The following is a 15,747-nucleotide window of genomic DNA, read 5'->3' as shown; positions in this document are numbered from 1 at the left end:
TGCTTATAGCCGGTGTGTGTGTTGCTGCTTATAGCCGGAGTGCTTATAGCCGGAGTGTATTGTGTGTGTGTGTGTGTGTGGTGCTGCTTATAGCCGGAGTGTATTGTGTGTGTGTGTGTGTGTGTGGTGCTGCTTATAGCCGGAGTGTATTGTGTGTGTGTGTGTGTGGTGCTGCTTATAGCCGGAGTGTATTGTGTGTGTGTGTGTGTGTGTGTGTGTGTGGTGCTGCTTATAGCCGGAGTGTATTGTGTGTGTGTGTGTGTGTGTGTGTGTGTGGTGCTGCTTATAGCCGGAGTGTATTGTGTGTGTGTGTGTGTGTGTGTGTGTGTGTGTGTGTGTGGTGCTGCTTATAGCCGGAGTGTATTGTGTGTGTGTGTGTGTGTGTGTGTGTGGTGCTGCTTATAGCCGGAGTGTATTGTGTGTGTGTGTGTGTGTGTGTGTGTGTGTGGTGCTGCTTATAGCCGGAGTGTATTGTGTGTGTGTGTGGTGCTGCTTATAGCCGGAGTGTATTGTGTGTGTGTGTGTGTGTGGTGCTGCTTATAGCCGGAGTGTATTGTGTGTGTGTGTGTGTGTGGTGCTGCTTATAGCCGGAGTGTATTGTGTGTGTGTGTGTGTGTGTGGTGCTGCTTATAGCCGGAGTGTATTGTGTGTGTGTGTGTGTGTGTGTGTGTGTGTGTGTGTGTGTGTGTGTGTGTGGTGCTGCTTATAGCCGGAGTGTAGTGTGTGTGTGTGTGTGTGTGGTGCTGCTTATAGCCGGAGTGTATTGTGTGTGTGTGTGTGTGTGGTGCTGCTTATAGCCGGAGTGTATTGTGTGTGTGTGTGTGTGTGTGTGTGGTGCTGCTTATAGCCGGAGTGTATTGTGTGTGTGTGGTGCTGCTTATAGCCGGAGTGTATTGTGTGTGTGTGTGTGTGTGTGTGTGTGTGTGTTGCTGCTTATAGCCGGAGTGTATTGTGTGTGTGTGTTGCTGCTTATAGCCGGAGTGTTGTGTGTGTGTGTGTGTGTTGCTGCTTATAGCCGGAGTGTTGTGTGTGTGTGTGTGTGGTGCTGCTTATAGCCGGAGTGTATTGTGTGTGTGTGTGTGTGTGTGTGTGTGTGTGTGTGTGTGTGTGTGTGTGTGTGTGGTGCTGCTTATAGCCGGAGTGTATTGTGTGTGTGTGTGTGGTGCTGCTTATAGCCGGAGTGTATTGTGTGTGTGTGTGTGTGTGTGTGGTGCTGCTTATAGCCGGAGTGTATTGTGTGTGTGTGTGTGTGTGTGGTGCTGCTTATAGCCGGAGTGTATTGTGTGTGTGTGTGTGTGTGTGTGTGTGTGGTGCTGCTTATAGCCGGAGTGTATTGTGTGTGTGTGTGTGTGGTGCTGCTTATAGCCGGAGTGTATTGTGTGTGTGTGTGTGTGTGTGTGTGTGTGTGTGTGGTGCTGCTTATAGCCGGAGTGTATTGTGTGTGTGTGTGTGTGTGTGTGTGTGGTGCTGCTTATAGCTGGAGTGTATTGTGTGTGTGTGTGTGTGGTGCTGCTTATAGCCGGAGTGTATTGTGTGTGTGTTGCTGCTTATAGCCGGAGTGTTGTGTGTGTGGTGCTGCTTATAGCCGGAGTGTATTGTGTGTGTGTGTGTGTGTGTGTGTGTGTGGTGCTGCTTATAGCCGGAGTGTATTGTGTGTGTGTGTGTGTGTGTGTGTTGCTGCTTATAGCCGGAGTGTTGTGTGTGTGTGTGTGTGTGTTGCTGCTTATAGCCGGAGTGTTGTGTGTGTGTGTGTGTTGCTGCTTATAGCCGGAGTGTTGTGTGTGTGTGTGTGTGTGTGTGTGTGTGTGTGTGTGGTGCTGCTTATAGCCGGAGTGTTTGTGTGTGTGTGTGTGTGTGTGTGGTGCTGCTTATAGCCGGAGTGTATTGTGTGTGTGTGTGGTGCTGCTTATAGCCGGAGTGTATTGTGTGTGTGTGTGTGTGTGTGTGTGTTGCTGCTTATAGCCGGAGTGTTGTGTGTGTGTGTGTGTGTGTGTGTGGTGCTGCTTATAGCCGGAGTGTATTGTGTGTGTGTGTGTGTGTGTGTGTGTGGTGCTGCTTATAGCCGGAGTGTTTGTGTGTGTGTGTGTGTGTGTGTGGTGCTGCTTATAGCCGGAGTGTATTGTGTGTGTGTGTGGTGCTGCTTATAGCCGGAGTGTATTGTGTGTGTGTGTGTGTGTGTGTGTGTTGCTGCTTATAGCCGGAGTGTTGTGTGTGTGTGTGTGTGTGTGTGGTGCTGCTTATAGCCGGAGTGTATTGTGTGTGTGTGTGTGTGTGTGTGTGTGTGTGTGTGTGTGTGTGTGTGTGGTGCTGCTTATAGCCGGAGTGTATTGTGTGTGTGTGTGTGTGTGTGTGTGTGTGTGTGTGTGTGGTGCTGCTTATAGCCGGAGTGTATTGTGTGTGTGTGTGTGTGGTGCTGCTTATAGCCGGAGTGTATTGTGTGTGTGTGTGTGTGGTGCTGCTTATAGCCGGAGTGTATTGTGTGTGTGTGTGTGTGTGTGTGTGTGTGTGGTGCTGCTTATAGCCGGAGTGTATTGTGTGTGTGTGTGTGTGTGTGTGTTGCTGCTTATAGCCGGAGTGTTGTGTGTGTGTGTGTGTGTGTGTGGTGCTGCTTATAGCCGGAGTGTATTGTGTGTGTGTGTGTGTGTGTGTGTGTGTGTGTGTGTGTGTGGTGCTGCTTATAGCCGGAGTGTATTGTGTGTGTGTGTGTGTGTGTGTGTGGTGCTGCTTATAGCCGGAGTGTATTGTGTGTGTGTGTGTGTGTGTGTGTGTGTGTGTGTGTGGTGCTGCTTATAGCCGGAGTGTATTGTGTGTGTGTGTGTGTGTGTGTGTGTGTGTGTGTGGCTGGTGCTTATAGCGTGTGTGTGTGTGTGTGTGGCTGGTGCTGCTTATAGCGTGTGTGTGTAGCTGGTGCTGCTTATAGCCGGAGTGTATGGTGTGTGTGTGTGTAGCTGGTGCTGCTTATAGCCGGAGTGTATGGTGTATGGTGTATGGTGTATGGTGTATGGTGTATGGTGTATGGTGTATGGTGTATGGTGTATGGTGTATGGTGTATGGTGTATGGTGTATGGTGTATGGTGTATGGTGTATGGTGTATGGTGTATGGTGTATGGTGTATGGTGTATGGTGTGTTGCACGGTGCTGCTTATGTCTGGTTTTTGTACTGTAGCTGTGCTCTTCTTGGCTTTTGTTTCTAATACCGGATGTCTTGTTCTGATTCTGGCTGGTGCACAGTAACTTGTCGTCCTAGTTTTCAGGTTATTAACATGACCCCCTCTTGGTTTCAGAGTGACGTTTCTCTCTCTGAGCGCTCCTTCATTGGCACAAACACAGAACTTCCCTTCGGGTAAGTTAATGTCTTTTACATTAAGTCCAAACTCAACTTTTGTTTCTGGGCTCTTAGTGTTTGAGAACGCTATGTCCTATATGGAGAACGGGAGTAGACTCTCCTGGGACAAGCTAGAACTGATGAGGAATCTAAACCTGACCTAAATCTTAAACTACCTCAAATTAGTCTTAAAGTCTATGTGCCATTTAAAGTCCCTGCTTCCCCCACCTCCCATAAAATTGTTGTGGCCATCATGATATCCCATTGTTGGGAGGGGGGGGGTACAAGATATGCCATAGAGGAACTTGAGAAATGTGTGTCTTGATTTGATGTGGTAAATGTGCTGATGGCTACCTATCTTGGCAGAGACAAATCACTGATCTCGGAGACCAGCCAGAGAAAACACTGCCAGCAGCCAACAAAGGCGCTCAACACAGTGATATCCTAGGTGCATTAGCCCCTTGGAAGTATGCAAATCAAAAAGGTCCGTGGAGCCTCTGTTAAGAGTCTCGACACTGATATTTCCTTTGTCATATCTTTAAACTTGTCAAAAGTTGGATATTGACTAAAAGCGCCACTTGGTATGGTGGTTGTGCTGGTCTCCTAAAAAGAGCCACTCCTTGGCTAGATCCTTCCCGGAGGAATATCTGGCTATTTTCTGTGTCGAGACTCCTAACAGGCTCCACAGACCTTTTGACTTGCATATCTTGGCAGAGGGACACCCCAAGGTCAACAAAGACAAGGGTTACCAGAGAAAAAAACACCACAAATGTCCACGGGTTGTCTAGTTACTAATGTCTTGGGCTGAGCTGCAGTACTCCATGTGATCGGGTGGGGCACTTTCTGGGGAAACGGATCTAGATATCTTGAAGATCTTCCCATGACTTTCTAGTTGTCTTAACTCTAAGGAGATTATGTGGCTGGCTCCTTCTCTAATCAACCTGACCATATCTTTATATAGGTGTCCTCCAGACAGAATGTCGGTCACGTTCCTTCTGGATCTTGGTGGATAAAACCTTTTTGGAGTCTAAACAATGGCAGTTGGAGGCATTGAGTAAGTTACCCATCCACATCTGGCTCTGGCAGACATTTTCAGCTTGCAATCTCACCATCTTTTGTTGCAGATGACACTGGCTTCCCAGATGTGATGCAGACAAACCGGGCAACACAGTGCGGCTACACCATCACCAACGATGTGTATGACAATGTGGAAGTCAGGATTTCCTTCCTTGGCTGCTGGGTGAAAAATATAGTAAGTGTCCATCCTTCATAAGGGCTTAAAAGCATATTGGTGTCTACATGAGCCTGGCTGGGATGTCTTGTCACTTATTATCTTCCTTCTGGATTGTTTTCAGAATGACCAGCAATTCGATACTAAGGTGCAATTCAGGGTAAACCAAAACGGTCGATTTGCCCTCTATCCCGTGTCCATGTCCTGTATCCCTGATACCTGGGACATCAGGGAGATCGTTTGTGAGGAGAACTATATGGAGGTGAGGCCTACAAATCATGATATATAATTGAAATCCCTCATCACTTTGTGACCGCTACTTTGGCCACCAGATGTCCTAACTAGTGATGAGCACGTATTACCATGCTCGGTACTTCTATCGATCTTCCAGAAAAAATGATTGACTTCCATTATAATCGGTACATGAGTTGAGTGCGTCTGACTGCTTGTTACGCATACTGAGCATGATGGTGGTGCTCGCTCATCACTAGGCCTTACAAGTTCTGCTGTCTGGTTGGATGTTTAAGAAAACTAGGGTTTTCTTTATGGTCTCATAATCTTTTAATCTGGTTTCCAGGTATCTGTTACAAGGATTATTCCTCCAGCCATTTTAAAGATTATTACTCTATCTGGACCTGTGGTGAGTAGGCTTCTGTAATGGTGAAACCTGGCCACTTTGCCCATTGACCTACTTAAAACTACTGTAGATGGAATTAGTTTACCCACTACTTGGTGGTAATCTGCAGTTGGTGGCTCCTAATCTAGGTACAACTTAAGGCCCCGTCACACTAAGCAACATCGCTAGCAACATCGCTGGTAACGAACAACTTTTGTGACGTTGCTAGCGATGTTGCTGTGTGTGACATCCAGCAACAACCTGGCCCCTGCTGTGAGGTCGTTGGTTGTTGCTGAATGTCCTGGGCCATTTTTTAGTTGTTGCTGTCCCGCTGTGAAGCACAGATCGCTGTGTGTGACAGCGAGACAGCAACAACTAAATGTGCAGGCAGCAGGAGCCGGCTTCTGCGGAGGCTGGTAACCAATGTAAACATCGGGTAACCAAGAAGCCCTGTCCTTGGTTACCCGATATTTACCTTTGATACCAGCCTCCGCTGCTCTCACTGTCAGTGCCGGCTCCTGCTGTGTGCACATGTAGCTGCAGCACACATCGGGTTAATTAACCCGATGTGTGCTGTAGCTAGGAGAGCAGGGAGCCAGCGCTAAGCATTGTGCGCTGCTCCCTGCTCTGTGCACATTTAGCTGCAGCACACATCGGGTTAATTAACCTGATGTGTGCTGTAACTAGGAGACTGGGGGCTTGTCACTGGTTGCTGGTGAGCTCACCAGCAACTCGTGTAGCCACGCTCCAGCGATCCCTGCCAGGTCAGGTTGCTGGTGGGATCGCTGGAGCGTCGCAGTGTGACAGCTCACCAGCAACCTCCTAGCAACTTACCAGCGATCCTTATCGTTGTTGGGATCGCTGGTAAGTTGCTTAGTGTGACTGGACCTTTAGTTTATGAAATATGGCTACTCTGGTGCTCGGCATCTACCAAAGAGAATCCATGGGGGGACAACCCTTTTAAGCTTTGCCACATGCCCCCCCAGCTTCTTATATTAAAGTTGTTCAGATTGGTATACCATAATGTAGTTTTTAATTATCTTGTATCCTAAATGCAGGTTAGCATCTCTCAGAGGTGGCAAGTTTGGTTCAACAACTCAAACGTACCGATTCCAGCCCAAGAAGCAATCAACAAGGGCTATGGTGTCAATGCAACAGTGACTAGAGTGCTCTTCAGGTCCCCATATGTCACACAAGAGTCCCAAATTGTTGAGGTATAGTACGCCCAGGAATCTGGGAGGTGGTCCACATGTTGGCATCTCTATGGTCTAATCTTGGCCAGCTTAACTCCTTAAAATTCTCTGTAGACTGGTAACTTCCATCTTGATGTCGTCGCGAGCAATATGTTGTATTCACAAACGCTTCTCCGGATCATCGTGGACACTACAATTGCATGTCCTAGAGGTAATGGTGTACAGTAAAGCTGTTTGGTGGTCGCTAATGGACAATACATCCTATAATTAACTCCATTCTGTACAGATCCTCCAGTGTTCACAGATGATGCGCTCTCCTGGCTCTCTCCTGCCGTCCTCAGCCCTCTAATCAGTGGAGACTTCACCACTAACGACTTTGCCATGGGGGTCAATGGAAAACTTGTAACCTCAACACAAATGACGGCATACCAATACATCTTGCGTTCTGACTTTAATGAAGTGGAGGTGACCATTCCATATGGAGCTCCTGGGGGTTACATCGAGGTTGGTGGAAATGTTCTATCCCAAATGTGGTGATTCCACAATCTGCATGTCTGGTTCTACAGCACTGGCTATACTGGTAAACATAACCTCAATTCAGCCTTGGTATGCTCTCAGGGTCTATACTCTTCACCCTTCTCTTGCTACGTCTCACACTTCTCAAACATCCTTCTGACTCTTCAACAATTGTTTCAAACTGACACTTGGAGTCTAAAATTCTCCAGATCGGTGGAAGACTCCCTATGTTCAGAAACATCTCAGCAACTGGTTCTGTACAACAAACCATGGAATTACCACTCCACTCGGAATGAATAGTTTAGCCCTGATCATTGGGAAGGGAGGGGTACCAACCAAAACAACTTTCAACTAGGTTTGTATCTTGGCACACCTAATCTGGCTGCTCCAAGGTTGGGGCATCGTGTAAACTTGCATTTGTGCACCATTCTCCAAATTGGCTTGCATGGCCCCCCTTTACTTGGATGACGCCTCTCCCTGACTATAGTCTTTAAAAGGGAGCTGTGAACCTCTTCAGTTTCCAACTAACCCAAAGCTCTAAAGATGGCTTTGGAAAGCCAAAAGGCCTACATGACTTAATCCTTGACTTGTACTGAAATCTTACGTTCCTGTCCCTTTTTAATGAGTAAAAGCTAAGTACCAGTCATTAGACAAATGCAAGTCTGTAAGCATTCAGTTTCTAACTCATGTGGCAAGGGGAACATGTCATAGCCTAGACGTTGCCCTATTCTAGCTTTTCTCCCTGAACTTGGAGAAACATAACCACCTGGACCCCCTATAAATTCCTACACCACTTCAAAAATCAACACTTCCAGGTACTTTCCCCAGCTTTTTACTTGGTTCCAGTTGAATTCAATCCCTTGTTCCCATTCACCACATCTTTAACATGGTGCTTCATGAATTTCTCTGGTTTGACTTTTCTGTTTTCAGACTGATATCGTGAATAACACCTACATGACTGGGTACAGGATCCACCTCCTCCTACAGCGCCAGTGGTTGGGCATTAATGAAGATGACTCTACCACACATACATCATACAAGCCAATCGTTGCCCCTAAGGTTGTCCATGTTCCTGTATTTCTGAACCGTAAGTATGATCCCAGTGTTTAGTAAAGGAGTTGGCCTCCAAGGCAGAGTCTGAAGTCTACAGAGATTCAGCAGTTATCCTTCAACCCCCTTCTAGACACCATTAAAGAAGATGGCTACTTCAATGTCTCCCTGGGAAACTTCTACTCCGACATGAGCGTCAAGTCCTTCATAATCTACGCGGTGCCACTTACCCTTGATGAATTGCCCCGGAGACAGATGACTCTTGAGACTGCCATGAATCCCAACAACACTCAGGCCTTTTATCTTACAGTGCCATTCTCAGACCCAGTTGTGGAACAGACGGTAGGAATTAAGTGGTGTTGGGGCTGTTTGGTATTCAAATTGGGCTTGGCTGTATTATCAAGCACTCCCTGTGAACAATGGTGGTACTGTTTCTGTGCCGCCCAGGGCTATGGGGTACTCTGTCCTGGGCAGTATACTGGGATGTGTCACTAGGTGGCCATTGCCTGGTTCCGTGACCCTGGGGGTCACTTTAAAAGGGGTTTATATGCAAGGGAATGTTCAATAAAGTTTGTAGTGACACCACTTGCAGGTTGCGGGTTATGGTGATGGAACTGTCACTGCAGTCTCCACTGGGGCTGGTGTTGACGGCAGCTTGGATGTTGGGCTCTCCGCAAGTAGGGCCAGGGCCCCAGGGGTTAGTGATGGAGTTAGGAGCAGAAAGAAAGGGAGGCCACACAAGGGGTTGGTGTTTAACTGGTTCACTTTACTCACATAGATTGTAACTGGTACCTGGAGGAAGGCTGGTATTCACCTCTGGTTCCCTTAGTTCCAGTGCTGAATTGATGACCTGGTGGCTTCTTTTTCAAGTTGATTGGTCCCCGTGGCTTGGCTCGTCTGGGAGTCCCCCTCCTGTTTCTCAGTCTCTGGTCCGTACAGCAGGCAGTGTGAGCCCTGTAGGGTCAAGTGTTCCGTTCTGGTCCCTGGTTCTCCCGTTACTGCTGGTGCCCCCGGACTTCTAGGGTCAGTGAGGTCCTGGATTGTCCCCTCACTGTGTGCAGATTTGTCAGGTCAGCCTGGAGCATTTGCCTGAGCTAGGGCTGTGCCCCGTCGGTGCTATAGTTCCGAGAGTACGTTGCCGTACTCCACGGCAACCACACGCTGGGGCCCTCAGGTCACCGCTACACTCCCGTGTCAGCAGTCATGCCATTCTCACTCCCTAGCTGACTCATCTTGTCCCCTCCCACTTGGCCATTGTCTAGTGGACTGAATCTGCTCTACCTCTGTGGCCATCCATTGGGTCCAATTCTAGTCTGTCTTTGGGGATGAGGGAAAACGGGGATTTTAATGTCTTCCTGTTACAGCACTGGTCTTCCAGGTCCCTGGGTGTAGGCCCTGCATCTTCGGAGGGATGCCGTACCTTGTAATGCTCTGAGGGGTTCAGGGGCGCTACACTTCTAGGGGAAAAATCTCTTCCTTTTGGGGACTTATTGTGACTTGGCATTAATTGGTCAACTTTTGTGGCAATGACTGTCATGGTATATTGGCTCATGTTTCCTTCATTCCCTAGTATCTTGGTGGTGCAAAAAGGAGATATAGACTCTACGTGACCTACATCCTGGTCCTCATGCCCCAAAACAAGAATCTGACGTACTCTGGTGTGGTGGAATGTGTAATCGAGGATGCCGGTAAGTTGTGTTCGTTGTGTGCCACCATGATCTGCATAGCTATACCTGATGTGATATTTCACCTCCCAGTGCCACCGAGCATCACCAGTCACTGTGAAAATGACCGTCTGGTCATCAATGTTGTAAGGGGAAATATGGACTACCACTGGCTGCCATACATCCGGGAACTCCCTCTGAACAATGCCCTGATCACTTCTCAGAATATTATTGTCCGAAATTCACCGACCGCTTTGGACATTGAGGTGCCATATACCGCTGTGGGCCTGACCTATGAGGTAAATCACCAGATCGTGTATCTGCAACTAAATTATTGTCTAAATTTAACGGTCTAAAACATTGGGCCATGCTCACTGACATTGGCCATCTTTCCACATCTGAGGACCTGTGAATGGATGCAGGAACTGCTATAAAGCGGCCTTTGGAGGTTGCGTAGATGAGTCTTGTATGTCTCTCCTGTTTTTAATGTGTTCCAGGTAGTCGGGTTGGATGTGTCAGTCGCCAGCGTAAACTTCACATTTCGTCACAATATCACTCAGGAAATAAAGTTCTCTCATGCAGTCAGCTGCCCCTTCCCTACACGGGGTCTACGTGAGTAGCCTTCTCATGACAACCATTGCCTTTCAGAAGCCTATGGCTAACATGACTCTCTATACTGCAGTCTGCCTCTCCAACGGCACAATGATCGCTGTGGTCGACAGTACGGTCACAAAACCTGCATTCGATGCCCACAAAGCCCATTTGAGGGATCCCACCTGCACTCCTAGGGAGGCCACATCTGACAAGGCCCTGTTCACCTTTGCAGCCTACATGTGTGGGACCACCCGCCGGGTAAGACTACACTTGTTTCCAGTGCGATGACCAATATCTTCAGGGGTCCAGTATGTTGGTGTAGCCTAAGGTTCATGCTCACAAAACGCCTTTAAGCTATGAGAAGCTCTAGGGTAGACTGCCAAAATCTTTAATGTAGACTTGGGGTATAGGTGTCTTGTCTTTAGAACCACCAGCCAGCTAAAAGGCTAACATGGCGGTGGACTAGCTTTATATTTCAATTTTCCGATTACAATCTAACCACCTTGTTTCCAGTTTGATGGTGACTACCTGGTGTACGAGAATGAAGTGACTTTCGATCGTGAGGTGCTGTTTCCAGAACAACCAATCATCTCTAGGGATTCATCATATAGGTGATGGACTTCAATCATCTGATCTTTCTTGCTGTTGTGGAGCCATCTCTAACCTCATGTCTTCTACATTCTAGGTTGACCTTACGCTGTAGATACCCAATCAGGGAGACATTGTGGCTTGGCGCCCAGTATCGGAACAGCATTCCTGGAGCCGGTGCAACCAGGCCAAAAGGTGGCTCTAGTAATGTTCTCCATAGTGCCTGGGCTCTGATTAGATCTTAAATGTGTAGTTTAATTTGACAAACATGCACAGGAGGATGTGGTCCCACCAAAAAACCCTAAAATAGAAATGTCTCAATTTCCCAAAACACCACTTACCTGGTTGGTGTCTGCACTTCTACTTGGATGTGTCAGTTGGGTGGATCATGTGCACAGATCAGTGACAAATCTTCAGGGAGGGCGGATCCCAAGGCTGCATGTTAGTGTGGCTTGGTGGACCTTTATGGCTGCAGAATCTGGTACATAGCTCCTAGTAAGAGCCATCAGCTCACATTTAGGCCTCATTCACACATCAGGATTTGCCAAAACCAGGACTTTGTCAGACAGAACTGTTGTCAATCTTTCAATTATAGGTTTCTCTGAAGGTTCCACTCCTGGCTTTGAATGAGGCCTTAGTCAATCTAGCAGCAAGATCTGCTCTGGGTCTCCATGATCGTTTGGCTTCTGACATGTGGACAGTCACCGTATTACTCAATCTGTGTAGCCAAGGAAACTAGATAAAGTCAACATATGGCGCTTGGCCACTGAGATGTTAGGTGCATTTCTTGAGGCATACAGTTGCAATCACGAGTTCATTTTTTGTTTTCTAGTCTTACGAAGGAGAGCCGGGACTCGTGTGTCTGACCTGAAACTTGCTAAAGGTGAGGTTTTGGGGTGGTGGATCTCCTGGGTGTTCTCCATGATATGCTGGCATTACCTACAACCTTCCTCCTGCTTTAAACCATAACACAACTCTTTACACACAGATGAGAGCTACTCGGCCTTTTACCAGGATGGAGACTTCCCAGTATCAGTGCAGCCCGCTGATGTCCTCTACTTCCAGGCAGATGTGCAGAGTCCAGACCCCACAGCTGCGCTGAAGGACTGTTGGGCCACATTTCCTGGCCAAAATGGCATCACACAATGGGATCTGATTGTGGATGGGTAGGTCTACAACTCATGGGTCCTCCACAGTACCACCACTGCTCACAGGACTTCTTCTCAGAACCCTATCTTATAGTTAAGACAACCACTCTAATTCAGGACCATTATTATGCTCTGCTTTCTCAGATGTGGTGTGGAGGCAGAAGACTTCTCCACTGAAGTCCAATCTTCTCCAGAATGGCTGCCCCGATTCAAGGTGAAGCTTCATGAAGCCCCAATAAGTCAGGTAAGTGGGAAGGAATGGGGGGGGGGGGGAGATATCAATTAGTGCACTCAGTCATGGCTTCCTACTTTTTCCTTCAGCTCTTGGTCAACTGCAAGGTTATAATTTGTGATGCCCCCACAAACCCCGAGAGATGCCACCAAATCTGCAACCAGACTGAGGTCCCCATGGGTAAGCATGGAAGGCTTCATTTGGCTCAGATTCATAATTTTAAGACTTCTGCTATAAAATATTTCTTATAGATAAAAGATCTGCCCCTCTGCCCACTGAGTTGGTATCTGCTGGTCCTCTCCAAATTATAGAACGCCAGAGCGGTGTGATGTATCAGCACGTTGGTGAGTGTCATACTGCACCTGACCACCAGAGGTAGCCACTTTGTCCTTTACCGGTATAACCCATCCTTTATTCCTCAGCAGATGGAGAAACATCGTGGACTACATGGACCTGGGTGCTGTCGCTTGGCCTGGCTGTCGTCTCTGCTTTTACTGTTGGCGCAATTGTCCTCACAGTTCAACTTTCTTTATTCAATGAATAAAACCAATTATATTTTCTAATGTCTTAGTTCTTTCTTTCTTACATAGCGATTAATCCTCAATTTCCTGCAGCCACCACTAGAGGGAGCTCACTGCACATCTCTATACCGCTTCACCTAGTGGTGACATCTGGAAGACTTTCATTCCCTTGTGAGACCTAAAACGTTCGTTCAGTCCTAATTGCCTTATTTTGTTAAATGTGGCAATTTCCCCTTTAATTGGGACTGGTGGTTCCCCCCAGTTACAGTGATATTTTAGCTAATTGGGATACAGCAGATCTTACACCAGTGATTATCTCTTCAGGAGGAAGCGGTGTTAGTGCTACAACTCCATATGCTTATAACATGCCCACTAGGGCCGCAGGGCACTCTCACTCAGAACCGGGCCAGTTCTGCTGGGAGGTCTCGGCGGCAGGCCCCGACACCGTGACCCTGGCTGTGTCCTTTTAATTTAGGTGGATAAGGTGTGGAACCCACCCGTGGTATGTGTCAAGATGTGGGCTGCCACCATTCAGTTCCCCTGGGGTCAGGTGTGATGCAGCAGAGGTGGTTCAGCCCTCCACAGGTAGAGCTTAGCCCCAGGGCAGGTGATCGTGTGTGATACGTGGTGTAATGTTCATGCTGATGTCGGGTTAGTGGCGCAGGCAATAAGTCCAGGACACAGCAGAGTGCAATCACAAGGTGTTTACTCAGTTGGCAATTCCAGGTTATCACGGCCGGTCGGTCAAACACCACCCTTGGAGTGTGGAGTTCTGCGGTAATGGGGGGGGGGGGGGGGGGGGGGGGGAGGAGGAGGGGATCCAGGTAACTTAGAGGCACTTGCCTTGTGTCGCTTTCTCTAACGGCCTTCCCGGGTTGTCTTCATGCACTGGCCTGCCTCACACCGTGCCCTGAGCCAGTGGCCGTGGACCCTTTCTTGTGTGGCTTCTTGCTGTCCCCTGGTCCTCTGATCACCTTCCAGCAGATTCATGTGTGGTAGCGGCCTTGGCACATAGATACCTCCCGGTTTTGCTAGCTGAGCCTGGCTGTTCTCCACTAGTCTAGGGGCTGGTTCCCCCTTGTGGCCTAGTTCCTCCACAGCGGTACATCTGATGTGGATGCGAGCCCATGGGTGGACTTCTCACTGCCAGTGACTCTGGGACCCTTTCTCCCCCCCCCCCCCCCCCTCTCACTTTCCTTCCTTAAAGTGTCCACCCACTAACTAACCGCACCCCAGACTGGCTACGGGACTGTGCTCTCCCTAAAGACCAACCTCGCCCTAACCATGGCCTGAAGTGGTGTAGCTATACTAGGTGTACAACGGTCTGCGACCTCCTCCTTACCAGGCAATGGGATATCGCACCTCTGACTGAGGTGCAGTACCTCCTGTGGTGACTGGACCCTCAGGGGTGCCACACTTGCCCCGTTTGCACTGCACTAGCACTGTGTAACAAACATTCCTCCTCCTGAGAATCGGCCTTTCCACAAGCCAGGTGCACAATCCCACAGTGTATAGAGGTCCTGGAGTTTCTAGTCATGTCAATATTAACACAAAAAAACCTCCAGTTTCCCGCAATGGTTTTTTTCGCCTTGCATGTTACATGCGCACAACCAAATTCTGGTAACTTGCACCATTTCCTGCATTTCTAAATCAGAATTCTTCTGTCCAAACTTACTACTCTAACATTATGAAGTTATTACCTTTTCAGGTTTAACAATCTCTAACCTAAAATGTAAGTCATTACCTGAGATTCTTGTCTGGGGTTCTGGGCAGTGGCTCCACCATACTGAGATTCATGATTACAAACACTTCCCAGTTTTCATATCCAGCAGTCAGTGGGGAGGGGGAGAATATAGCTGGGCTAATACATGTATCATTCATAACTTATTGTGGTTTTCACATGGATCAGTGTGTGGGTTCTTGTCATCCTTCCCTCAGTATACAGTATATGATGACTGCCAATAACAGTCTGCCGGGTTGGGGGGGGGGACTGCAAAGGATATTTAAGCAGTAAATATTAAGCATTGTAATGCATAGGAGAAAATTTGTAATTTCACCCTTTAAACCATTACCAGGGGACAAAACACAAATGGTTAACACTAGTACAGTTGCTATACATGCATGAATGGGGATCTTAGATGTTACTAATCACTCTCCTCCCCCAGCCATCTTACCAACACTGACTGCCGTAAGATTAAAGCTGGAGGTGTTTAATGTGACCAGGCTCCTCTTCCACCCCCCCCCCCCCCGCCCGCCCAACAATGACTACGGAAAGAGCTATAGCTGCTATTAACCATACTAGTGTCTGATCTAGCGTGCGCACCACCAAATCCCCCCACCAACTACCTTTCTCTCACTCAGTATGCCATTAGAAGAAAGCTGGAGGTGTTTGCAATACTAAACTGTTATTTTCTCCCCTCTAATTGCCATGAGATGAAAGCTTGAGATGTCCATAAAGACTTACCTCTCTTGTGTCTTCCCTCCCCCCCACCTGTCTCACACACACACACACACACACAACACACACACACACACACACACACACACACACACACACACACACACACACACCCCCAGGATATGAAAGCTGGAGGTGTTTGTAATACTAAACTTTTTTTTCTCCCCTCTACCATGAGATGAAAGCCTGAGATGTCCATAAAGACTTACCTCTCTTGTGTCTCCCCCCCCCCCACCCCCTGACTGCCAGGATATGAAAGCTGGAAGTGTTTGTAATATCACCAATCTTCATACCTACTGTATACACTAAAGCAGAGGCAAGCAGGGCCACTTGTAGCTACATAGCTTGTATCTTCTGACCTAGGGTCTTTGTTTTTTAGGTTATTTCATCTACAACATGCCTCCTGCTTATGACTGAACACCTCCCCTCCAGAAATTACTCTATTTCCTCTTCAACAAAGAGCGTTACCAAAGAGCCTAAACTTACATCTGACAAAATCTTTCGATTACGACAACAGGAGAGCTCACTGATGGATCCTTAGTTAACTCATTCATCAGCCAGCAATGTGCAGGGAAAAAAATACATTAAGCATCAAAGTGGAAACTTTATGT

At 47.9% G+C, this 15,747-nt stretch overlaps 1 protein-coding gene across 1 annotated transcript in view; it reads left to right on the top strand.

Annotated features, from left to right (window-relative positions):
- LOC142302820 (uncharacterized) overlaps positions 1-15,553 on the top strand; it is a 30,955-nt gene extending 15,402 nt beyond the window's left edge. The window contains exons 3-24 of the mRNA XM_075343931.1: positions 3,285-3,343; positions 4,287-4,379; positions 4,450-4,577; positions 4,681-4,818; positions 5,134-5,196; positions 6,231-6,386; positions 6,480-6,576; positions 6,652-6,869; positions 7,812-7,968; positions 8,065-8,273; positions 9,502-9,619; positions 9,689-9,894; positions 10,093-10,207; positions 10,278-10,447; positions 10,703-10,800; positions 10,875-10,972; positions 11,610-11,660; positions 11,766-11,943; positions 12,070-12,169; positions 12,247-12,337; positions 12,409-12,501; positions 15,516-15,553. Coding sequence (XP_075200046.1) covers positions 3,285-3,343; positions 4,287-4,379; positions 4,450-4,577; positions 4,681-4,818; positions 5,134-5,196; positions 6,231-6,386; positions 6,480-6,576; positions 6,652-6,869; positions 7,812-7,968; positions 8,065-8,273; positions 9,502-9,619; positions 9,689-9,894; positions 10,093-10,207; positions 10,278-10,447; positions 10,703-10,800; positions 10,875-10,972; positions 11,610-11,660; positions 11,766-11,943; positions 12,070-12,169; positions 12,247-12,337; positions 12,409-12,501; positions 15,516-15,553 — 2,674 coding nt within the window. The remainder of the gene's footprint in view (positions 1-3,284; positions 3,344-4,286; positions 4,380-4,449; positions 4,578-4,680; positions 4,819-5,133; positions 5,197-6,230; positions 6,387-6,479; positions 6,577-6,651; positions 6,870-7,811; positions 7,969-8,064; positions 8,274-9,501; positions 9,620-9,688; positions 9,895-10,092; positions 10,208-10,277; positions 10,448-10,702; positions 10,801-10,874; positions 10,973-11,609; positions 11,661-11,765; positions 11,944-12,069; positions 12,170-12,246; positions 12,338-12,408; positions 12,502-15,515) is intronic.
- The last annotated feature ends 194 nt before the right edge of the window (positions 15,554-15,747 follow it).

The sequence above is a fragment of the Anomaloglossus baeobatrachus genome, chromosome 4 (assembly GCF_048569485.1).
Source record: "Anomaloglossus baeobatrachus isolate aAnoBae1 chromosome 4, aAnoBae1.hap1, whole genome shotgun sequence".
Classification (NCBI taxonomy): domain Eukaryota; kingdom Metazoa; phylum Chordata; class Amphibia; order Anura; family Aromobatidae; genus Anomaloglossus; species Anomaloglossus baeobatrachus.
Note: the sequence above shows the minus strand (reverse complement) of the source record. Positions and strands in the feature narration are given on the sequence as shown.